This window comes from Rhinolophus sinicus, chromosome 2, assembly GCF_057876585.1.
Source record: "Rhinolophus sinicus isolate RSI-liver-muscle chromosome 2, RSI-T2T, whole genome shotgun sequence".
NCBI classification, from domain to species: Eukaryota; Metazoa; Chordata; class Mammalia; order Chiroptera; family Rhinolophidae; genus Rhinolophus; species Rhinolophus sinicus.
Window position 1 is genome coordinate 87,559,845 of NC_142502.1, and position 18,589 is coordinate 87,578,433.

Sequence of the window (18,589 nt, forward strand, 5' to 3'; positions counted from 1 at the left end):
CTACTATGCTTGTAACTGCTTTCTATTTGTTTTCCTTGTTCTTTGTTTCTTTGGTTTTCCCCTCTTTTTCCACCTTCTCTGGGTTTAATTGAGCATTTTGTATGATTCTATTTTCGTTCCTCTCATAACATGTCAATTATAAAACTCTTTTTTAAAAAAAGCTTTGCTTGGCTAAGTTGATGGAGACTCAGGAGGGCTCAGTGGGGGAACAGAGGCTTCTTGCTGCGTTTCTGTCTTGGAGAAGGCTGCCCCTCCCACTGGCCATAAGCCAAGTGGTTCGGTTCCTGGTTTTTCCACATATGTCCCTGGGGCCTTTTGGGTTGCTGCCCTAACGCTGGAGCTTGGAGCCCGTGATCCCATCAGCAAGAAGTTCGTGATTTATTACAAGATTATGAGTGAAAGTATTGTTATGTGGACAGAAAGAAGCTAACAGGTGGCAGATTTCAGAGCCAGCATGTGATTCACTGCTCACTCTTTTTCCTGCTAAAGTAATTGAGGAAAATTACAGAGCCTCTTTCAGCTTAGGTCCCAGAGAGACTGTGATGACCAAGGCCTCCTTCCTTCCTTTCTTCCCTTCAGCATGGTATATGCAGCATAAACAACAACAGCAAAAAAACACCCTTTGGTTTTGTTAAGTCCTTGAGATTGTGGAGCTGTTGTTACCACAGTATCTTACTAACACCTGTAATTTTACTATGTGCATAATTGATAGTGTTGTTCTCGGTGTTTTTTAAAAAACTTTACATAAATGGTACGCTACTGTAAAAAAAAGTTTTAGTTTTTGCCCTAGAGTTTGCAATATATATTTATAACTTAGCTAAGATCACTTTCAAATAACACTATACCACTTCATGGGTAGGACAGGTCCTTGTAACACAGTATTCCCAGTTCCTTCTATCTTCGCAACATTGCTGTCATAGATTTTACTTACCCATAAGCTACAATCATCTGATATATTGCTGCTATTATTATTTTGAACACCACATTTATTTGTTTATGTATTTATACTGCCTGTCCTCCCCAAGAAGAATGTAAGCACCACAGGTGCAGGCATTGGGACTGCCATGCCCACCATTGTAGAGCCAGCGCCTAAAACAGTGTCAGGGAAAGGAGTACACAGTAAGTGTTGAATGAGCCAGTAGAATCTTACTTCTTCCTTGGGTAACTTGATTCGCTATCAAATACATAAGCAGTGGATGTAAAGTGAAGCCCCACAGGTGCGTACAAACTGGAATACTCGTTGGCTAATCCCTTGAGTGGGTGGAGTTTCGATTGGAAAAGAGGGTTATAAACTCTCACTTCACCCCCTCACAGCACCGGAGACAAGAGCCGGGAAGAGATAAGGTTAGTGGTGAAGTTCTTATACACTCTTCTTGGGCTTGGTTGGGTAGTTATATCTTGTGGCCAAATTTGCAGTTTATAGTCAGCAATTGTTTTAACTTTGTGGTTAATTTAATGCCTATATTTCTAAACTTGCCTATATCAAATAAAAGGAACAGATTTTTTTTTCTGCAGAGTACTTACGTAAATGAAAACGAGATAGTAAATGTACATCCAGACAAGGCCTTTTGAAGACTTTCACGGCCTGTGCATGACACACATAATATCAGACATTAACACCCCCCCACGCACAGCATGCATTAAATGTAATTTCAAAAATAAGTAGGTGAGACTCAAATGGTGTTTCCATTGATTGGTGGATAGAACCTGCTTAGTAGAATTTAAACGTTTATTAATTTTTGAGCCATTACATTTTCTTTCAGCAAATCTCATATTTTTGTACACGGTTGAAAAGAATACAGGCACCTCCCACTCTGTGCCATGGTGCTAATGGGTAAACTGAGTCTCCTGCATCTATGTGTCTACTCCACTATACTTGGAAGATTTAATCCAAATGATCTGACACTAGGGTCTTCCTGTGCTATTATGTCATATGTATATGTATGTACATACATATATATATGACATAAATTTTTCATTTCATATATATATGAGAAATAGAAGAGAAATAATTCATAATCAATGTAACTTTAAAGCTACAGTGAAAGTCTTGGTTGTACTTGAAGCAATATAGACTTAAAGCTAAAATGATGCTACATCTTCCCAAACTAGCAAATTTAAATTCTGTGGGAAATACAGGGTTATCTGGGAGAGTTTTTTGTCTCAGTGACAAATTTTTGATCTGTTGGTTGTAATGAAGACAGGCCATTCTGATCCATTGGAAAAGCCAAAGGAAAGGTTAAATGTTTCTATTGATAATAGATTTAGAATTGACGTCTTGTGTTCCGGCCCAAAACATCTGCTAAAACTGGCAACCTCTTAAATTAACCCCTTAAAATTTTCATGATCCAGAAAAGTCATTAAAAGCCCGCTTTTTGCCTAACTGTTCAAGCAATTGAGAAAAACGTGTGTTGTTTTGCCTAAATTATCCAGAGTGACTGTTAACATTGTCAGTAGAATTTCACCCCCAAAATGCTGGCTGCTTTCCCAACACATGTGTTTAGCAGATAGGCGCATAGGGCAAAGAAGACAAGAAGAGACGAGATCAGAAAGATTGTTAAAACTGGAAGAAACGAGGGAAATTACTTAATTCTGAACCAATTCCTCGTTTTATAGTTGAGGCAACTGACATTTCGCCCAGACCTACACATTTGGTACTTTGTTAAATTTGGGAATTGAAGAATTCTCTCTGAACGGGGGATCAGTAAAAATGATCTAACATGGGAAATTTACTTCTAATTCTCCCAAATACCCTCTGTCCTTCCGTTTCTCTTCTCTTAGCCACACACAACTCCAGCACTTCACCGTTTGCTCCCCCTACTTTTTAAATGTCGTGCTCTGCAATATGTGGCTGCCTACCTTCCCGGGAAGAATAACCTAGAGCCACACATGGAGCCCCAGCTGCAGGTCACTTGAGGTTTCACTCTAGACTTGGGCTTCGCACGCTTTAATGTGTAAGGGGGGGACTTCGTGACAAATGCAGACTCACGCTGATTCGGTAGACCTGGCCCAGGGACTGAGATTCTGCATTTCTATAATAACACGCGCCTGGGTGAAGCTGATGTGGCTGGTCCAAAACTGTACTTCTTGAAAATGCCTTCCACTCCTTCCAGAAGCATATGTGAATGTTGGTGTAATCTGGAACTATAGATGTGTGTGTGTGAGTGTGTGTGTGTGTGTGTGTGGCATTTTTGAGTCTTACTATGTTCAGCAATTTGCACACATTATCTTATTTCCACCTCATAACTGCGTAAACGAATTAGGAACTATTTGCCTTAGACAAATGAGGAAACTGAGGCTCAGAGAGGTTAAAAGCCTTGCTCAAGTGAGAGGTAGAGCTAAAATTTGAAACTAGGTCTTTGTTTCTACTGGTACCGAGGGACTAACTCAGATATATGTTCTCTACATTTTCTAAAAGATTCGGGGCATATTTGTTACCCAAGGACCATTCTTCAACTATCCAAAGTTGTCATGCCATCATGGCTACTTTCTGCTCACCCTGCCGTAGGTGTGGGTACCTGGGGCTCTGGGTGTGGAAGTGCACCCCACCACTCAGCTCAGGTAAAGCTGCACAGAGGTGACCACATTTGTGAGCCCTGGGAGGTGAGTCTCAGTTCCCAATGTTGTGAGACCTCTGTGGGAACCCTTCTTGGTGCCCCAGGTTTGCTGAATTCAGGACACACCTGTCGGTCAACATCAGCAACACAAAAAACAGAGTTGAAAAGAGGGGTGTGGATTTATATTGGCTCCATGCCTTGGGATCTGGGTCTTCCAGCAGCTTTTTCTCAGCGTATTTGCATTTAGGGTGAAATCCAGAGAACACAGCTACTTTGCTTCCTGCCTTTTCATTTCCCGGGGACGCAATGAATATTTCCATTGCACCTGTTCTTTTAAGCTTTGACAATGCACTTTTTTTTAACAATGAGAATAATTAGGTTTATTGTTTGAAGCATAAATAAACTCCATCTTTTGTATTACCAAGCGATACTTTATCCTAATCTTTGTTGAAATGCATTAGAAGTCAAGGAAAAGGGACTAAAGGACTTGGTTTAGGCTCTTAACCTATAAAACCATGACGCAAGAAGGAGTCGGGCTCAGAGAAACAAACATATTTATATATACCCATTCTGAAAGGCTCTGCTCAATTCCTGTAATACCATACTGTACTCTTGTTAAACACTTATTTCATTCTGACTTACCTCATGGTAGTCTGGATGTTTCCATCACTAGATATTATATTTGTAAGGTTTTTGATGGCAGGAACTTCATCTTATTTTTCTTTGTTTGCCTGGAGTGCCTAACCTACTACAGTATCCATGGTAGAAGCTCAATAAATGTTTGATGTTGAAAGAAAGAATGAAAGATCGAACACAGAAATGTAACAAGTTAGACTGGTACATATCTCAAAGTGGCACACCGGGGTAATAGCCACCAGGAGTCGGGGAGAACACTGGGCTGGTTCTGTAGGAGATGGAAGTACTACGCCATAAGCCTTGCCTTCCAGGATATTTCCTCCTTGTTAGAGTTGTGCAGTGAAGCATCCAGGGGTAGAGGCTGGTTCTCGGGCTGTGAGATTGTAAGAGGTATTGGGCCCCTTCTCTGTGCTCAGCCCTTCTAAAAGGAACCATTCCTCCTTGGAGGGGTCAGAGGTGATCACTGGAGTCTTGCTGAGCCTCTTCACAGCGTCCTGTTCAGTTCTCCATCACCCTCCCGAGAGTCCAGTTTAGAAGGCCACAGGGCGTGAGAGGTGAGGAATGGTGGCTGGTGGGCCAGAGCCTGCTAGTATGGTGCACGCAAACATTTGTTGGGATTTTTTCCAAGTGGTGGCTTGTTCTTAACAACCAAGAGAAAAACTTTCCTTCTTTTGGACTAGAAAGAAAAGGCTGCCAGCTACAGCTGTGTTGATCTGAGGTGGGGTCTCCTTCATTCTAACCCTGGGTTTTTAGGGCTCCCTCGGGCACGGGATAAGGCTTGGAGGTGATGGCGGGGAGGGGAGTGATCCTGGACCCAGCTCTGGATTCCAAAGTTACATCCTTCAGTCTCCCACGTGCCTTAAGAACGTGTCAGGGACAGGCTGAAGGGAAGACTGGTGAGCACAAAGCGATCCATAGAATTCCAAAGTACACTTCCACGCAGCAGTGACCCACGAAAATGCTCGTTATGCTCATGAGCACAAAAGCCGCACCAGACTTTGCTTTTTAAATATTTTGTATTACCATGTGGAGTCCAATGTACAAAAGTGTTAGCTCCTTTTTACAAATATCCATTGCATTTGCAACAAACACTTCTAAATCCCATATAAGACTATTAGACAGGCCCATCTTAGCATAAGAAACTCTAAGGCCACTCGGAATCCGCTCGTCATTTGTTTAAGGAAGCGAGGAGCACCCTACTTGGATGGCTCAGATATTGTGGTATGTATTTTACCTATTATGTTATTCAGTCCTCGGTCTCTATAACAACCCTCTGAGGTGGGTCATATAACCACCACCCCATGTTAGGGATGAGGAGACTGAGGCTTAGAGAGGGGGAATGAGGTTGTACAATAGCGAGGACCATGGCAAGTGGGTAAGTGCTGCCTTGGGAAGCCGAGGTCAGCCTCCCCACCCCTGTGCTCACCCTGATGTACCTGCATGTGGTAATTTTGCCTTTTCCTTGAAGCGTGCATTGTGGCTTACGGCATCAGAGGGGCAACTATGGGAAAAGGTGACCCAACAATCCTCTAAGTGGGTACAGAGCTTTAGTATAGATCCAAGCACTTTACCTTTATCTCCTTGGATCACCGCAATAATCCTGGGAGATAGACAGGGGTCACTAACATCACAGAGGCAAGAGTCACTGTGGCTCTTGCAATAGTGAGGTAGAAAGTGTTGTCCGGTACGCTTTCATTACCATGATGTCCTATAAAAGGTAGCCGGTCACATGGTGTAATTCTTCCCATGGATGAGGACAAGAAGGCAGACAGAGGTTTAGTGAATTGGGTCTAAACTTACCCAGCTCCTTGGCACCCAGGTTAGGATTCGAATCCTGGTCTCGTCTAGGTCTTCATCTGTGCTTTCCCCAGCGCTCAGGACAGTCTTGTGACAGAAATGAAAGAGTCCCCGATTCCCAGCGAATACTTCAGTCCACACAGGCCCAGCCCACTGTTAAAAAACATTTTGCTTTGCAAGATCATTCATGAAACCATCATATTAATTCCCAGTTCCTTTCAGAAGAAATCTCTCAAATCCACAAAATACCTCGATACCTTGATATGTACAGTTTGCTCTTCCTTTTTTCTTAAATTGTGAGATACAGCATACATATAGGAGAGTGCAAAAACATTTACACACAGTTTAAAGATTAATTATAAAGGCTAATTACTAATTTTGTTTAAGAAATAGAATGTTATTAGATTCCCCAAAGCCCAATCCCCCCAATCCCAACCTCCATTCTCCTCAGTAGAGGTAACCACTATTCTGCTTCTGTGATAATTATTTCCTTCATAATTTTACCTATTAAGTATGCACCCCTAAGCAATAGTTTCATTTTGCCTGTTTTGGAATTGTTATAAACACAGACACAACTTATGGTGTATGTTAGTTTGTTCTTTTTCTTTTTAATTTTTATTGGGGAATATTGGGGAACAGTGTGTTTCTCCAGGGCCCATCAGCTCCAAGTTGTTGTCTTTCAATCTAGTTGTGGAGGGTGCAGCTCACTGGCCCATGTGGGAATCGAACAGGCAATCCCGTTGTTTAGAGCTCGCGCTCTAACCAACTGAACCATCCGGCCGCCCCTGTTAGTTTGTTCTTTAAACATGTTTTTCTTATTTTGCCCTTCAGAAAACCCTGAGCCAGAAGTCATGACAGCCAAACCCAAGCTCTGCTACTTTCGTGGCAGGGGCAGGATGGAGTCGATCCGCTGGCTGCTGGCTGCAGCTGGAGTGGAGGTTGGTTCCTGTTAGGAAGCGGAAGGAGGGTAATTTGGGTGAGAATGAAGTGGTGGTCCTCTTCTTCAAAATTCAAGATGGTGTCTTCAAGCTGTACCCACTCTTTCCCTTTCCACGTCTTTCTTCATAAGAGGTGCAGGAGGAATCATAGTCCTCTATTTAAGGAGGAGTGGGAGGGTGGAAGCCTAGGAAGGTGCTCTGGAAGCTTTATAGGCCTGGAAAGATCTTGGTGGATCATAAGACAAAGGAGAGAGAGGAGACCCACGTCTGAATCATTCTCTCCATTGAGACCAGCTGATTTTCTGGGATCTTTTCAACTTTACCGTAGCACCTCAGTCATGCTCTGCCCATGACTGTCAACTGGAACCCTAGGCCCGACTGCAGGCTGGTCTCCCCTTGAACCATCCTCTGAAGGGTCGGCCTCACGGGGAATCTTACCTTTACTCTGAATTCCCTCTCCACTGACTTTTCCATAGACTTTTTAAAAAACTTTTATTTATTTGTGTTTTTCCAGGACCCATCAGCTCCAAGTTAAGTAGTTAGTTGTTTCAATCTAGTTGTGGAGGGCGCAGCTCACAGTGGCCCATGCGGGGATTGAACCGGAAATCTCGTTGTTTAAGAGCACCACATTCTAACCAACTGAGCTAACCGGCCACCCCCTTCCATAGAGTTTTCACAAGTGGAATTGTTTGGTTTTATGCAGGTGTAGACTTCCATTTCCCTATTTGAATGCCATCTCCTCTAGAACAAGGACTCATGACCTTCTTTGGTTTCCTCTTTTCCCCTTAGGGGCTTCCCTCTTAACACTGATCACCTTATCCGACCCCCACCTCAAAATTTGTGGGACAAAAAAGTCACTCTCACCCACAAAAGCTTCTAAAGAAAGTTTCTAAAGAAACTTCATCAATAAATGATGATAAACCCACCTGAGTAATGGTCTTTGGATCCCTCCCTTTGAATATATGAGCATCAAAGAGAAATTTAATTTGACCTGATATGGACAGAGAATGACACAGAGGAGAGAGAAGAAAGAGAAGAGGGAATGGAAGAGGAGAAATCACTGGGGAAGCTGGAGAAGAAGAGACGAGTTTGGAAAGAAGGAAGAGTTAAGGCCAAAAAAAAGAAAAAATATAAATGGGGGCTGTGGGATATGCTTTAAGTAGGCCCCAAAACAAAAAGGGGTGCCAGTCCAATGTCAGTCTAAGCTAATGTATACACACCCTCTGTCAGAATTTTCAGCTGTGTGGTAGTTGATAACTTTGTGGTTCCTTTTGAAATTTTCATTCTGGAAGACACTGGACACTTTATACTGTGAGCATTTCTTCTCTTTCTTTCTTCTTTCCTTCCTTCTTTCCTTCCTTCCTTCCTTCCTTCCTTCCTTCCTTCCTTCCTTCCCTCCTTCCTTCCTTTTTTCCTTCCTTCCTTCCTTTCTTTCTTTTTTTTTTTGCAGACCTTAAAGTTATAACAATGTCTGTCCTTTATCTAGTTTGAAGAAGAATTTATTGAAACAAGAGAACAATATGAGAAGTTACAGAAGGGTGAGCCTAGATTTGTTCAATATTACCTTATTGGGAAAAATATAAATTTGTTTCTGGAAATATTCATTTCATTATAGAACATAGAACTCTAGAATGACAACTATTAGAAAAGGCACACAGTGTGTCTGCTAACAGTGATTGACTGTTCACTGTGTACTTGGCACAGAGCTAAATTTGTCATCTGCATCGTCTTTAGCTGTTCTCAAGTAGGTTATGACCCTGCCTCAATTAGATACGCTAGCATGGGTTGACCCAGTGCCAATTGATTCAAAACTCCCCATCTCATTGAAGAATCCTTTAATAATTCTTAAATAATGATACAATGGGTTGGAGGGGGAGGGAGCAACAGGAAAGGGGATTTTGACCTAAGATATTTTCTAGTTCTTATGGTTCATAGCCAATCATTTTTGCTGGTTTAAAAGATCCACAGAAACCATTTTATCAGGTCAAAATTTTGGAATCAAGACTATAGAAAATATCCAAGAAGATGTCTTTAATCCTTACAACTCCACACAAACATTTCTCACACCGAGAGAAAAGCTAGTATTTTCATAGTACTTCTTAAACTACTAACAGCCATAACATTATTTTCTTTATCTAAGGAAACCTGGGTGTCCCATCACTGCTGATAAATAGTCATGAAATTAACACAATTTTTTTTTTAAGGAAAACGTTCACTTAGTAGTCAGCAGACCTGCCATTTACAAACTGTATGACTTTGGGCAAGGCCTTTAACTTCTCTGCACCCTGTCTCTTTAAAAAAAATTTTTTAAATTAATGTATAGCTGACATAAGCATCCTCTTTACCATAAAATAAAAATAATCTATGGTTGTAGATTGCACTGCACCAATAGCTCTTACTGAGTGGCAGAGGCCCACTTTACCCCTTTGCCAATTCTTGTCCAGGAACTTTATTATCTGGAATCACTCTTAAGCTCCTCTTCTCTTTATTTCTGCCCCACTCCACCCCAAACAAAGACAGTCACTGGTACATAGTAAGGGTGAAATGCATACATATTGAATAAATTAATGAATTAATGAATTACACTCTTCCATGATCATTCTGGCAGGAGTGCTCCCTAAGGGCCTCTGAAATCCTCCAACCCTCCTTGAGTGGGTGATGCAGCTACTGTGCTTGGGGACACCCTCCTCGGCATTACCGTTATCTGTGAACAGAAGGCAGAGAGGGACAGCAGAGAGACCACTGGGCCAGGGGCCCACTTCTGCTGACTTAGTTGTCCCCTGACTGTGAGTTTGGGCAAATCACATTTGCCTCCCTTGGCCTCCACGGTGCTATTGTCTATATAATATGAATGAACTAAACTAAATGATCTAATATCCTCTCCTACATGCTTGATCTGAGATGTTTTAAAATCCTCCTAAAGAAGATCATCAGCTTCTCATTGTATGGGATCATTTCTAACGGATGTCTGCATCCCTCGTAAGCAGCAGAGCCCAGCGTTAGATGCTCCTTCAATACTGAACAAATGTAGAACTTTTAGGAAAAGGAGGTTTTGTAGTCTCTTCACTAATAACGGTATTGATATTTCTGAAGCATGGCTAGGAGCATGGTCTTATTCCTATTCGAAGAAACTCGGAAAGATGGGTAGGACAGATTTTGTTATAGGTCAGAAAATCAGCTCAGAGAAGTTAGAGACGTGTCTAAATTCACCCAACCAGACAGGGACTTGTCTCCCTGAAAAGCTGTTACTGGTTCCAACGGTGGTGTTCTCCCCACCATCTTCCATTGCCTCCCCTTAAGACAATTAGGAAAGGTAGTAGACATTGGGGAAATTAATTGTGGCCTTTGCCAATGCACTAGTGAAATCTAGCTCCTATTTTGGGTAAAGTTCCTTAATCTCGGCAACGTACAGGTATAAATGAAATTTAAGGGCTATTCATGTCTTCAAGACCATGAAAAAAGCACTATTTGTAGTATATTTTTAAATGCATTATTTGTATAGACAGTCACTCACAAAGAAGAAAATTTGATTTTCCTAAACATTGACTATTGACAGTAATATTGCTTTAATTATGCTATCTTATTTCATCCTTTTAAAATCTTGCTAAATAGATGTGATTACTATTTTAGAGAAAAGGGAGGTGAAGCTCAGATAAGTCGTTTGCTTAAAGTCACAGGGCTGGAAAGGGCTAAAGCTGACGTTCAAACCTAGGTCTGCCGGGGTTTCTTACTGTCACATTGTCCTGATGCTGTGTGGACCTGGAGTGATACCTGATAATGCTTTTTAAAGAATTACGACTCCACCTCTGAATCAGAATATCTGGGAGGTGTGGTAAGTGTTTTTTAACAACCCACTTCCCCCAAGTTATTCTTATACACCTTAAACTTTGAGAACCAGAAGCACTTATCCTACAACATAGTCTAAGTAAAGGTAGAAAGTCTTAAATAATCATGATTAACCAACACACAAAAATGCACGAAACCATCAAGCAAATCTCAAATTTCCCATGAATCAAATGCTAGGCATTTCCTTGACAACTAGAGTCTTGAACTCACCACTATGGGGGAAAACTGAAAATCATTCAATGAAATTAAAGTGGACCCTTTTGCAGGCTTACCACAACCGTGGAAGGAGAGTATTTTAACCTTTCTTTGCTCAAACCACAGATGGACGCCTGCTGTTTGGTCAGGTGCCTCTGGTTGAAATTGATGGAATGTCGCTGACACAGACGAGAGCCATCCTCAGCTACCTTGCGGCCAAGTACAACTTGTATGGGAAGGACCTGAAGGAGACCGTCAGGTACCACAGGGTTCATGCCTGTATTTGATTCTTATTCAAGCTTCTGTAGGCACCAACTGAGACCTGGTTTGGGTGTAGCCTTTCACCCTGAACTAAGGAGAGAAGGCAAGGGGAACAAATGGGAGATGAGCTCTTGCTACATCCAGCAGGACTTATGCTTAACTAAATAAGTACTCCACATAGCAGTCTGCATTCAACATTCCCATATTCTCTCCCCACTGCTAACAAAATATTTTCTCATTACATGACCTGGTAAACTATTCTATATGGAGGTGGAAATGAATGACTTAGCAAACAAATATTGCGCATTGTAGCAACGATCTATTACCACAGAAAATACTGTGTAACATATCATCTTGAAGCACAGCGACTTAAATTAGCAAGTGTTATTACTCGCCAGTAATATGAGTCATCTAGGTGGTTGCCATCTCTGGGCCAGTCTTGACTTATCTTGGCTGGACTCACTCATATGTCTGTGATGAACCAGTAGTCAGCTAGGAGGCTCTGGTTTTAGGTGTTGGCTATTGATTATGAGGAAAATGGGCCATGGGTCTCTCATCCTCTCTCTTGGAGCTTGTCTCATGGCAGCTAGACAGGGTTCTAAGAGAGAGAGAGTGAAAGCACACAGGCCTCTTAAGTTCTAGCTCAAAACTAGTACTCAAAACTTATCAATTATACCTCCTTCTATTAGTCAAAGTAGTCATGAGGGCAGCCCAGGAAACAGACCCCATCTATTGGAAGAAGCTGTCAAGTTTTATCACATATAATGGAGAGTGAAGATTAGTGGCCACTTTTCTGCATCTACCACAAGCACCTTAAACATATACCATAAGCATCTACTATATGCACTGTGCTAGGCTTGGCTGAGGATGACTGGTTTAGTTTCACAGGAGATAAGTAGACTTAAGACAAAGACTTGCAACTATAAAATTGTATCTGGATTTGGGGTCAAGGGGCATTTTCAGTGTTCCTTATATCTTGTCACCGTAAACATGGACACAATGGGATGGTCAGTATACATAGAAGACATTCTACAAGAAAGGCCCAAGCTCAACTGTTCAGAAAATGGAGAGAGTACAAAATAGGAACGAGCAAAGTCCACAACAAGAGGCATCGCACCCCAACTTTCCCATAGCTCCATCTTTAAAACTGATTTAGTCATTCTAACCTGCAATCCCAAGGGTATATGGCAAGAGAAGCAATTTCAAACACTGTATGAATTGAATCCTTTTATAACAATGTAAACAAGTATTACTATACAAAACAGTCTGTTTCTCATTGTTTTGATGCATGTTTTAATTGTGTGTTTTTTTAATACCCATGGCTTTTTCCCAAGATGTACGTCCTAAGCTATAGAGTACTGTTAATATTTTTTTTTCTCCAGGTTAGGCATAAACTGTAATAGATTAAAGCAGACAGGCTAGATGGCAACCTAACATGGAAGAAAAAGGATTTGTAATTCAGATAGGACAATGAAAGTAAATTATTCTTTTATGTATGTTAAAAAGAAAGACAAAGACCAAGAAAATCATTACATTTGTTGGGCAATTGGCACATAGTGGGGGATACAAAGTCACACCACCCTTAATGAGTTTGCAAGCTAGTGTAGAAATAACTAGCACAGTATGACTGTACCAACAGGCCAATAAATAATAGTAACACAGCTTAATCATTTTTTAAAAAGTGTTTGTCAATGAAAGAAAATTTTTAAAGAGAATGAAATAGAGCTATTGCTTGACCTCACTAAGCAAGTAAACTTGTCTTTGTCAGTTGCCAGGTCCGTAGAAGACCTGCTAAATCATGTATCTTCCAAGTGAAAAGGTCTTGGTACTAATAATAGTTTTGCACTTTTGGTAAACTTCATTTAGTTTGTTTTTTAAGCCCATAACTATCTAATTATTTGTTTATGGCAGATTCCAACTTAGAGGCACTCATTAATTTTTTCACACATCCCTTTATTCAACAAACATTTCCAGAGACCCTATTCTATACATCAGGGTCACTCGGCTGGTTCTGGTTCCAGACATTATTCCTGAACATGGAAGCTAAGGGAGAGGAAATCAAAAGGCATTTGTCCCAATATCTATTTACACCGTAGAAGTCCCAGATTAGGAAACCCCACACTCAAAGCTTCCTCTGGGAATGAGAGTCACACGGTGTTTTGTCAGGATCGACATGTACACGGATGGCACTCAGGACCTCATGGCGATGATCATGATGGCTGCGTTCAAACCGCCGGAGGAAAAAGAGGAGAACGTTGCTTTAATCGTGACGAAAGCTAAAACCCGTTACTTCCCCGTCTTTGAAAAGGTAGGATGCAGGGATCTGGTTTGGATCTCAGCGAGGCCTCCCCATAGTGTGGCCCGAGGTGGTGTGGTGGTGTGGCAGGCGTCATGACGCTTTTGTGACACAGGGTCTGGGTCCAAGACAGTAGCGTGGTCAGATCTTGGGGGGACGGGGGACGGAATAAAACCTCCAATCCCCCCTCCTCTCATCCCAGACAGGAAATTGGAGGGGCAGACAGAACTGGGAGGGATAGCGCAGGCTCAGCAAGTTCCTTGTTCCCCTTCCCAGGATGTGGGGACCCAGAACTTTTGCATTTCCGTTTGCTGGTAAGGATATTTAAAAGAGTGAATATATGAAAAGACAGAAGCCATGTTAGAGCTTTCCTGCATTTGGACTAAATTTTTTTTTCCTCCCTTTTCCCCCTCCCCCAACCCCTCCAGTTCAAGCCATTCTTTCTCAGTCCAGTTGTGTAGGACACAGCTCCCTGGCCCACGATGGTATTATGAGCCTTGCGCTCCCCTTAGCTGAGGCAGTCGGTGGCCAGCTCACAGCAGCTCTGGCCGGCTGCTGGCCACTCATGATGGCTGCCATTGTGCCATGGCCACCGGTGGCTCATGGTGACACACGGTAGCCCCCGGCAGTACATGGTAGCCTGCGGCAGCTCACGCCAACCTCCGGCTGCACACGGCAGCCCAGCTCCAGGGAGAGCCGTTGTTCACAATCTTAGCTGTAGAGGGCGCAGCTCACTGGCCCATGTGGGAATGCAACCTGTGACCTCCGCGTCGCTCCAACCACCTGAGCCAGCAGGCCAGCCCTGGACTAAAATTTTAATAAGGATTCCAATAAATGACATGTATAATTATGGAACCTCCAACAAAACAGAATTGGAATAAACCAAGTGCAATGAAAGGTTACAGCAATTCTGTTCTGATTTTTTTAAAAAGTTATCAACCCACGGCATCACCATCATTAATTCACTGTGTCAGATATTTCTTTAAGTTTCATACTGTAGGCTAATCATGCTTCAATAAAAAGACAAGTCTCTTAAAGTTACAACTTTTATGAAGTCATTTTAGACTCAATACTAATTACAAATGTCTTCAGTTTATCTGATAAGGTTCCAAACTGAGAGGGCAGCATGCCAGATGATAAGAAAGACTTGATAGCATAAGGCTCCATAAATAAAGGTTTGCAGGAGAAAACAATTCTGTGGTATTTCTTCTCAGTCTTTGGAAAACACTGAGAATATTTCAGTCTTTTCCAAAGCTTTGGAAAATAATTATTTATTATTGACTAAACTATAATGAAGAGTTCTGTACTCAGAGTACTAGTCAAAACAAGTTTCTACTTGTTCAGGGACAATGTACAGTGACGTTGAAATACCTTCCATTTTAAAAAAAAAAGCTAGTGTGATTATTTGAGTTATAGTGCTAACTGTGCTTTATCATACTATAGATTTTGAAATCTGTGTGGCTAAATCCAGTACTTCCCAAAACATTTAAAATAATTAATTTGTTCAAATTAGGATGAAACTCAAATTCATTTGTCATAATTAATCGATTATATATTTGAAGCCCCTTTTTATATCCAAGGTCCCTCTTTCCTCTCACTTCCTCTCCTTTTTTTCCTTTTGCATTTGTCTAGTCAAGTATCTCACATTATGGATTTTACTACAACATATTTTTATTCCCTGGATTTCCTGTCAGTTGGAAGTTAGAATTAGAAGCTTGATCAGGTTCACGCTTGGTGTATTTTGGCCAGACTATTTCATAGGTGGTGTTGTATAGGTCATTAAGAAGAACTTATTATCTGGTTGTCACTCTTCTTATGATTAACTGTGGTTGGTGATCAATACTTAGACCCAGTGATTTATTAGTGGATGCAGAAGTTTGATATGCCAAGCCTGTCAGTCTCTGTTCATTTAGTAGCTGGAATGCTTTTTATAAAATGAATCTTCCCCCCATATTTGGTTACTCTGGGGTATGGTTTTTGGTTCTTTGGGCGGGGGTGCGAAGTAAGATAAATGCTACTTTCTTTTTATTCACCAGGTTTGGGCTGCTGGTATCCCCATTGGTAACTTTTTCGTAATTGTGGTATAGTAGCCAGATTCTAGGTAATCATGACCTTTGTGTCTCTCCTATAACAGTGGGTACAGTTTTACTTAACCAGCTCCAGGCTCATAACAAGGAGCTCTGTTCTAGCACTTCACCTCCCAAGATATCTTGATAATCACTGACAGATTTCCAAAAAGACTGTGCCAATTTACAGCAATATATGAGTGTTGTTTTCATCCTATCTTTACCAGCATTTTTGGAGATTATCGAGAAAAAGATTCTTTAGCAAATTTGATCTGTACAGGAGACTCCATGCTTTGAAAGTGTTTAGCCAGGCAAAATTGTCTTTACTTTTGTTTGATATTTTTTGTTATTTTTCTTTCTGTAGATTTTGAAAGAGCATGGAGAGGATTTTCTCGTTGGCAACAAATTCAGTTGGGCAGACATACAATTGTTAGAAGCTATTTTAATGGTGGAAGAACTCAATGCTTCTGTTCTTTCTGACTTCCCTCTGCTAAAGGTAGTGTGTTACTTTCCACACAAAGCCCAGGACAAAATGAATAGAAACAAAGACTGAAATAAAATGTGCCTCCGCGTCAATCTCAGAGAAACTAAAGAAGACTGTTTTAGAAACCATTATTTTATTCATTTTGTTAAGTTTCTCCTGCTCACACTACAGGATCATTAGGAAATAAAAATCTTATGAAGGGAGGAAGAATAGATTATTTTGATTTCCATCATTAACATTTAGTGTTTTTCATTTTTGTAGTGCTTTTTACTTTTATTTTCTTGTTTTTTTTCAGTACTTTGAGGTATTTTTTTTCCCCAGACAAAGCAAGGCTGATGAGTCTGTCTTTGTTGTTTTCTTCCCCAGCTCCTACCAAACAACTCTTCTCCCCTTTACTCCCTGTGATTCTGGGGGCCCCCACGGAGCCCCTTGATTGCTCAGAGCTTCTGCTTGGGTGGCATTGCTTGTCTCCTGCTGCATTGCCCCAGCTCTCAGATCTCTCTCTCTCTCTCTGAATCCTGCTATCGCCAGACCTCACCTGGCCTCTGCTCCAGTTCCTTAGAAACAGTTTATCTATTGTAATAGGTGACCATAGGTTTTATAGTTTAAGAATAGAAGTTTTTTTCTTATTACAAAAGAAATGCAAGTTTATGTAGCTACATTAGACATTTGTATAAACTAAAAACATACAAAAATAAAAATCTAACCAGCCAAATGTTACTGAATTAGACATCCTGACTATTATTTTGTGTTTTTCTCCCCAATAGAATCATACTAAACATTGCTTTGTGGTATGCTTTTTACATTTCTTCAGTTATCATAAATATATTTACATGTCAAGAAATATCCTTCTGAAATATCATTTTATTTTACTTTCATTAGGCAATAGAGTCACATCTTTCTGAAAAATCAGAACTATATAAAAATGGCATACATTACAAAATCTCACGCCCACCTCTTCCTTCCCTCCTTCCTGCTCTTATAATTACTTTTATTGATTTCCTGTGCACCATTCCACTGTTCCTATTTATGTAGATACAAGAGTTAATGGGCGCATATCAGTATGTATTTATTGTCCCCTTTTTTTCTTACATAATGCCCTGGGCTTTCCCCCCAAAAAACAATGCATTCTAGAGATTTTCCCCTGTCCATACAGGGACCTTCCTCTTTCCTTTTACATATAATATAATTTTAAATTGCTGGCTTACATTTCTTGTAGGAATGTACCATAATTTATATAATAATTTTTTTCTTGGAAACATAGGTTATTTCTAATTTTTCACTGTGCTATACTTATTATACTTACTCATATTATTATGCTGATTTCTTTGCTAACACCCCTACTTAACTTATTCCCTTATAATAAATTCCTAGAGCAGGAATTGATAGGTCAAAAATAGGAAGATTTTGAGTTTTTAATATACACTGCCTAATTGTGACAGTGATTTTTTTTGTTAAGATAATTTAATTCATGTTATACACACCTGCAATTGTATTCCCCTTCCCAGGAACATCCAGCAAACATGTGTTGAGGGATCACCTCAGATTCAACACACCAGGTTCCTAGTCTATGCACCCTCCTCTCATGACAAACTTTTGATTTTTCTGAAAGTGGTGACTGTGTTTGAGGCCCTGATTTTACTGTTTCTCATTCCAGGCATTTAAAACAAGAATCAGCAACATACCTACAATTAAGAAGTTCCTGCAGCCTGGCAGCCAGAGGAAACCACCTCCGGACAGCCACTATGTGAAAGTAGTCAGGAATACCCTGCAGTTCTGATGGCAGCGGGTCTTCACGATGGCCGACAGTCACCATCCAATCCCAGCATCGGCCGGTGCCAACCAAGGCTAACTGTAGGGGTAAAGTGTCTGAAAACCACAAAACCGTACTGCCCTCCACAGCAAATGCCAATTAAATGCAATATGAACCCATTCTGCTATGTGAACATTTTTAAGCTTGTCAATTGTGGATGATGGTTACAACTTTTTGATATCCATGTATCAATAATTAGGAGGCTGTATATTTAGGGCAGTGGCCTCCATGGGACTCTGTCTTGCTATCTGTGTTCAGATAGGGACCATTGGGGAAAGAGGGAGCAGAGAGTTGGGCAGGATTTCTCCAATGCACACCCTGATGCTGAGTACTTGGAATAGGAAAAAAGTGGCAAATGACAAATTGGCATGATAATGGCTGTGTAGGAGACAGAGCATGTCCTAGGAACACCATTTTGAGACCCTGAAAAAAACTTGGACAATTAGACACCCCTGTTTACTACCTAACATGGCCACCAAGACTGAGTTTTGCTTTGGTGAAACAATTTCAAGTAACATTGAGACTAAGATATAACCGATGAATATTTATACAAATTGACCCAGAAATTCCCTTGCCTTGGTATACTTTCTTTAAGTATAACTATTAAGTCACCAAGTTGCATAATTTGGACCCCAGCCTCACATCGGGGCTATGTTTGGTAGTGGATGGAGGGACAGACTTCCTGATGGGGCGAGTATCC

The 18,589-nt window shown here is 41.0% G+C and overlaps 1 protein-coding gene across 2 annotated transcripts; it reads left to right on the forward strand.

Annotated features, from left to right (window-relative positions):
* Positions 1-225: 225 nt before the first annotated feature.
* On the forward strand, positions 226-18,008 carry LOC109448947 (glutathione S-transferase A4-like). 2 transcript variants are annotated; one of them, XM_019734749.3, is made up of 7 exons: positions 385-1,344; positions 6,822-6,928; positions 8,415-8,466; positions 11,096-11,228; positions 13,397-13,538; positions 15,957-16,088; positions 17,734-18,008. In XM_019734749.3, exons 2-7 carry the CDS (start codon positions 6,842-6,844, stop codon positions 17,854-17,856), a joined length of 669 nt encoding a protein of 222 aa, XP_019590308.1. In that variant the 5' UTR covers positions 385-1,344; positions 6,822-6,841; the 3' UTR covers positions 17,857-18,008. The 2 variants fall into 2 exon arrangements, with proteins under 2 accessions (XP_019590309.1, XP_019590308.1); XM_019734750.3 differs by lacking the exon at positions 15,957-16,088 and having other exon boundaries at positions 226-1,344.
* The last annotated feature ends 581 nt before the right edge of the window (positions 18,009-18,589 follow it).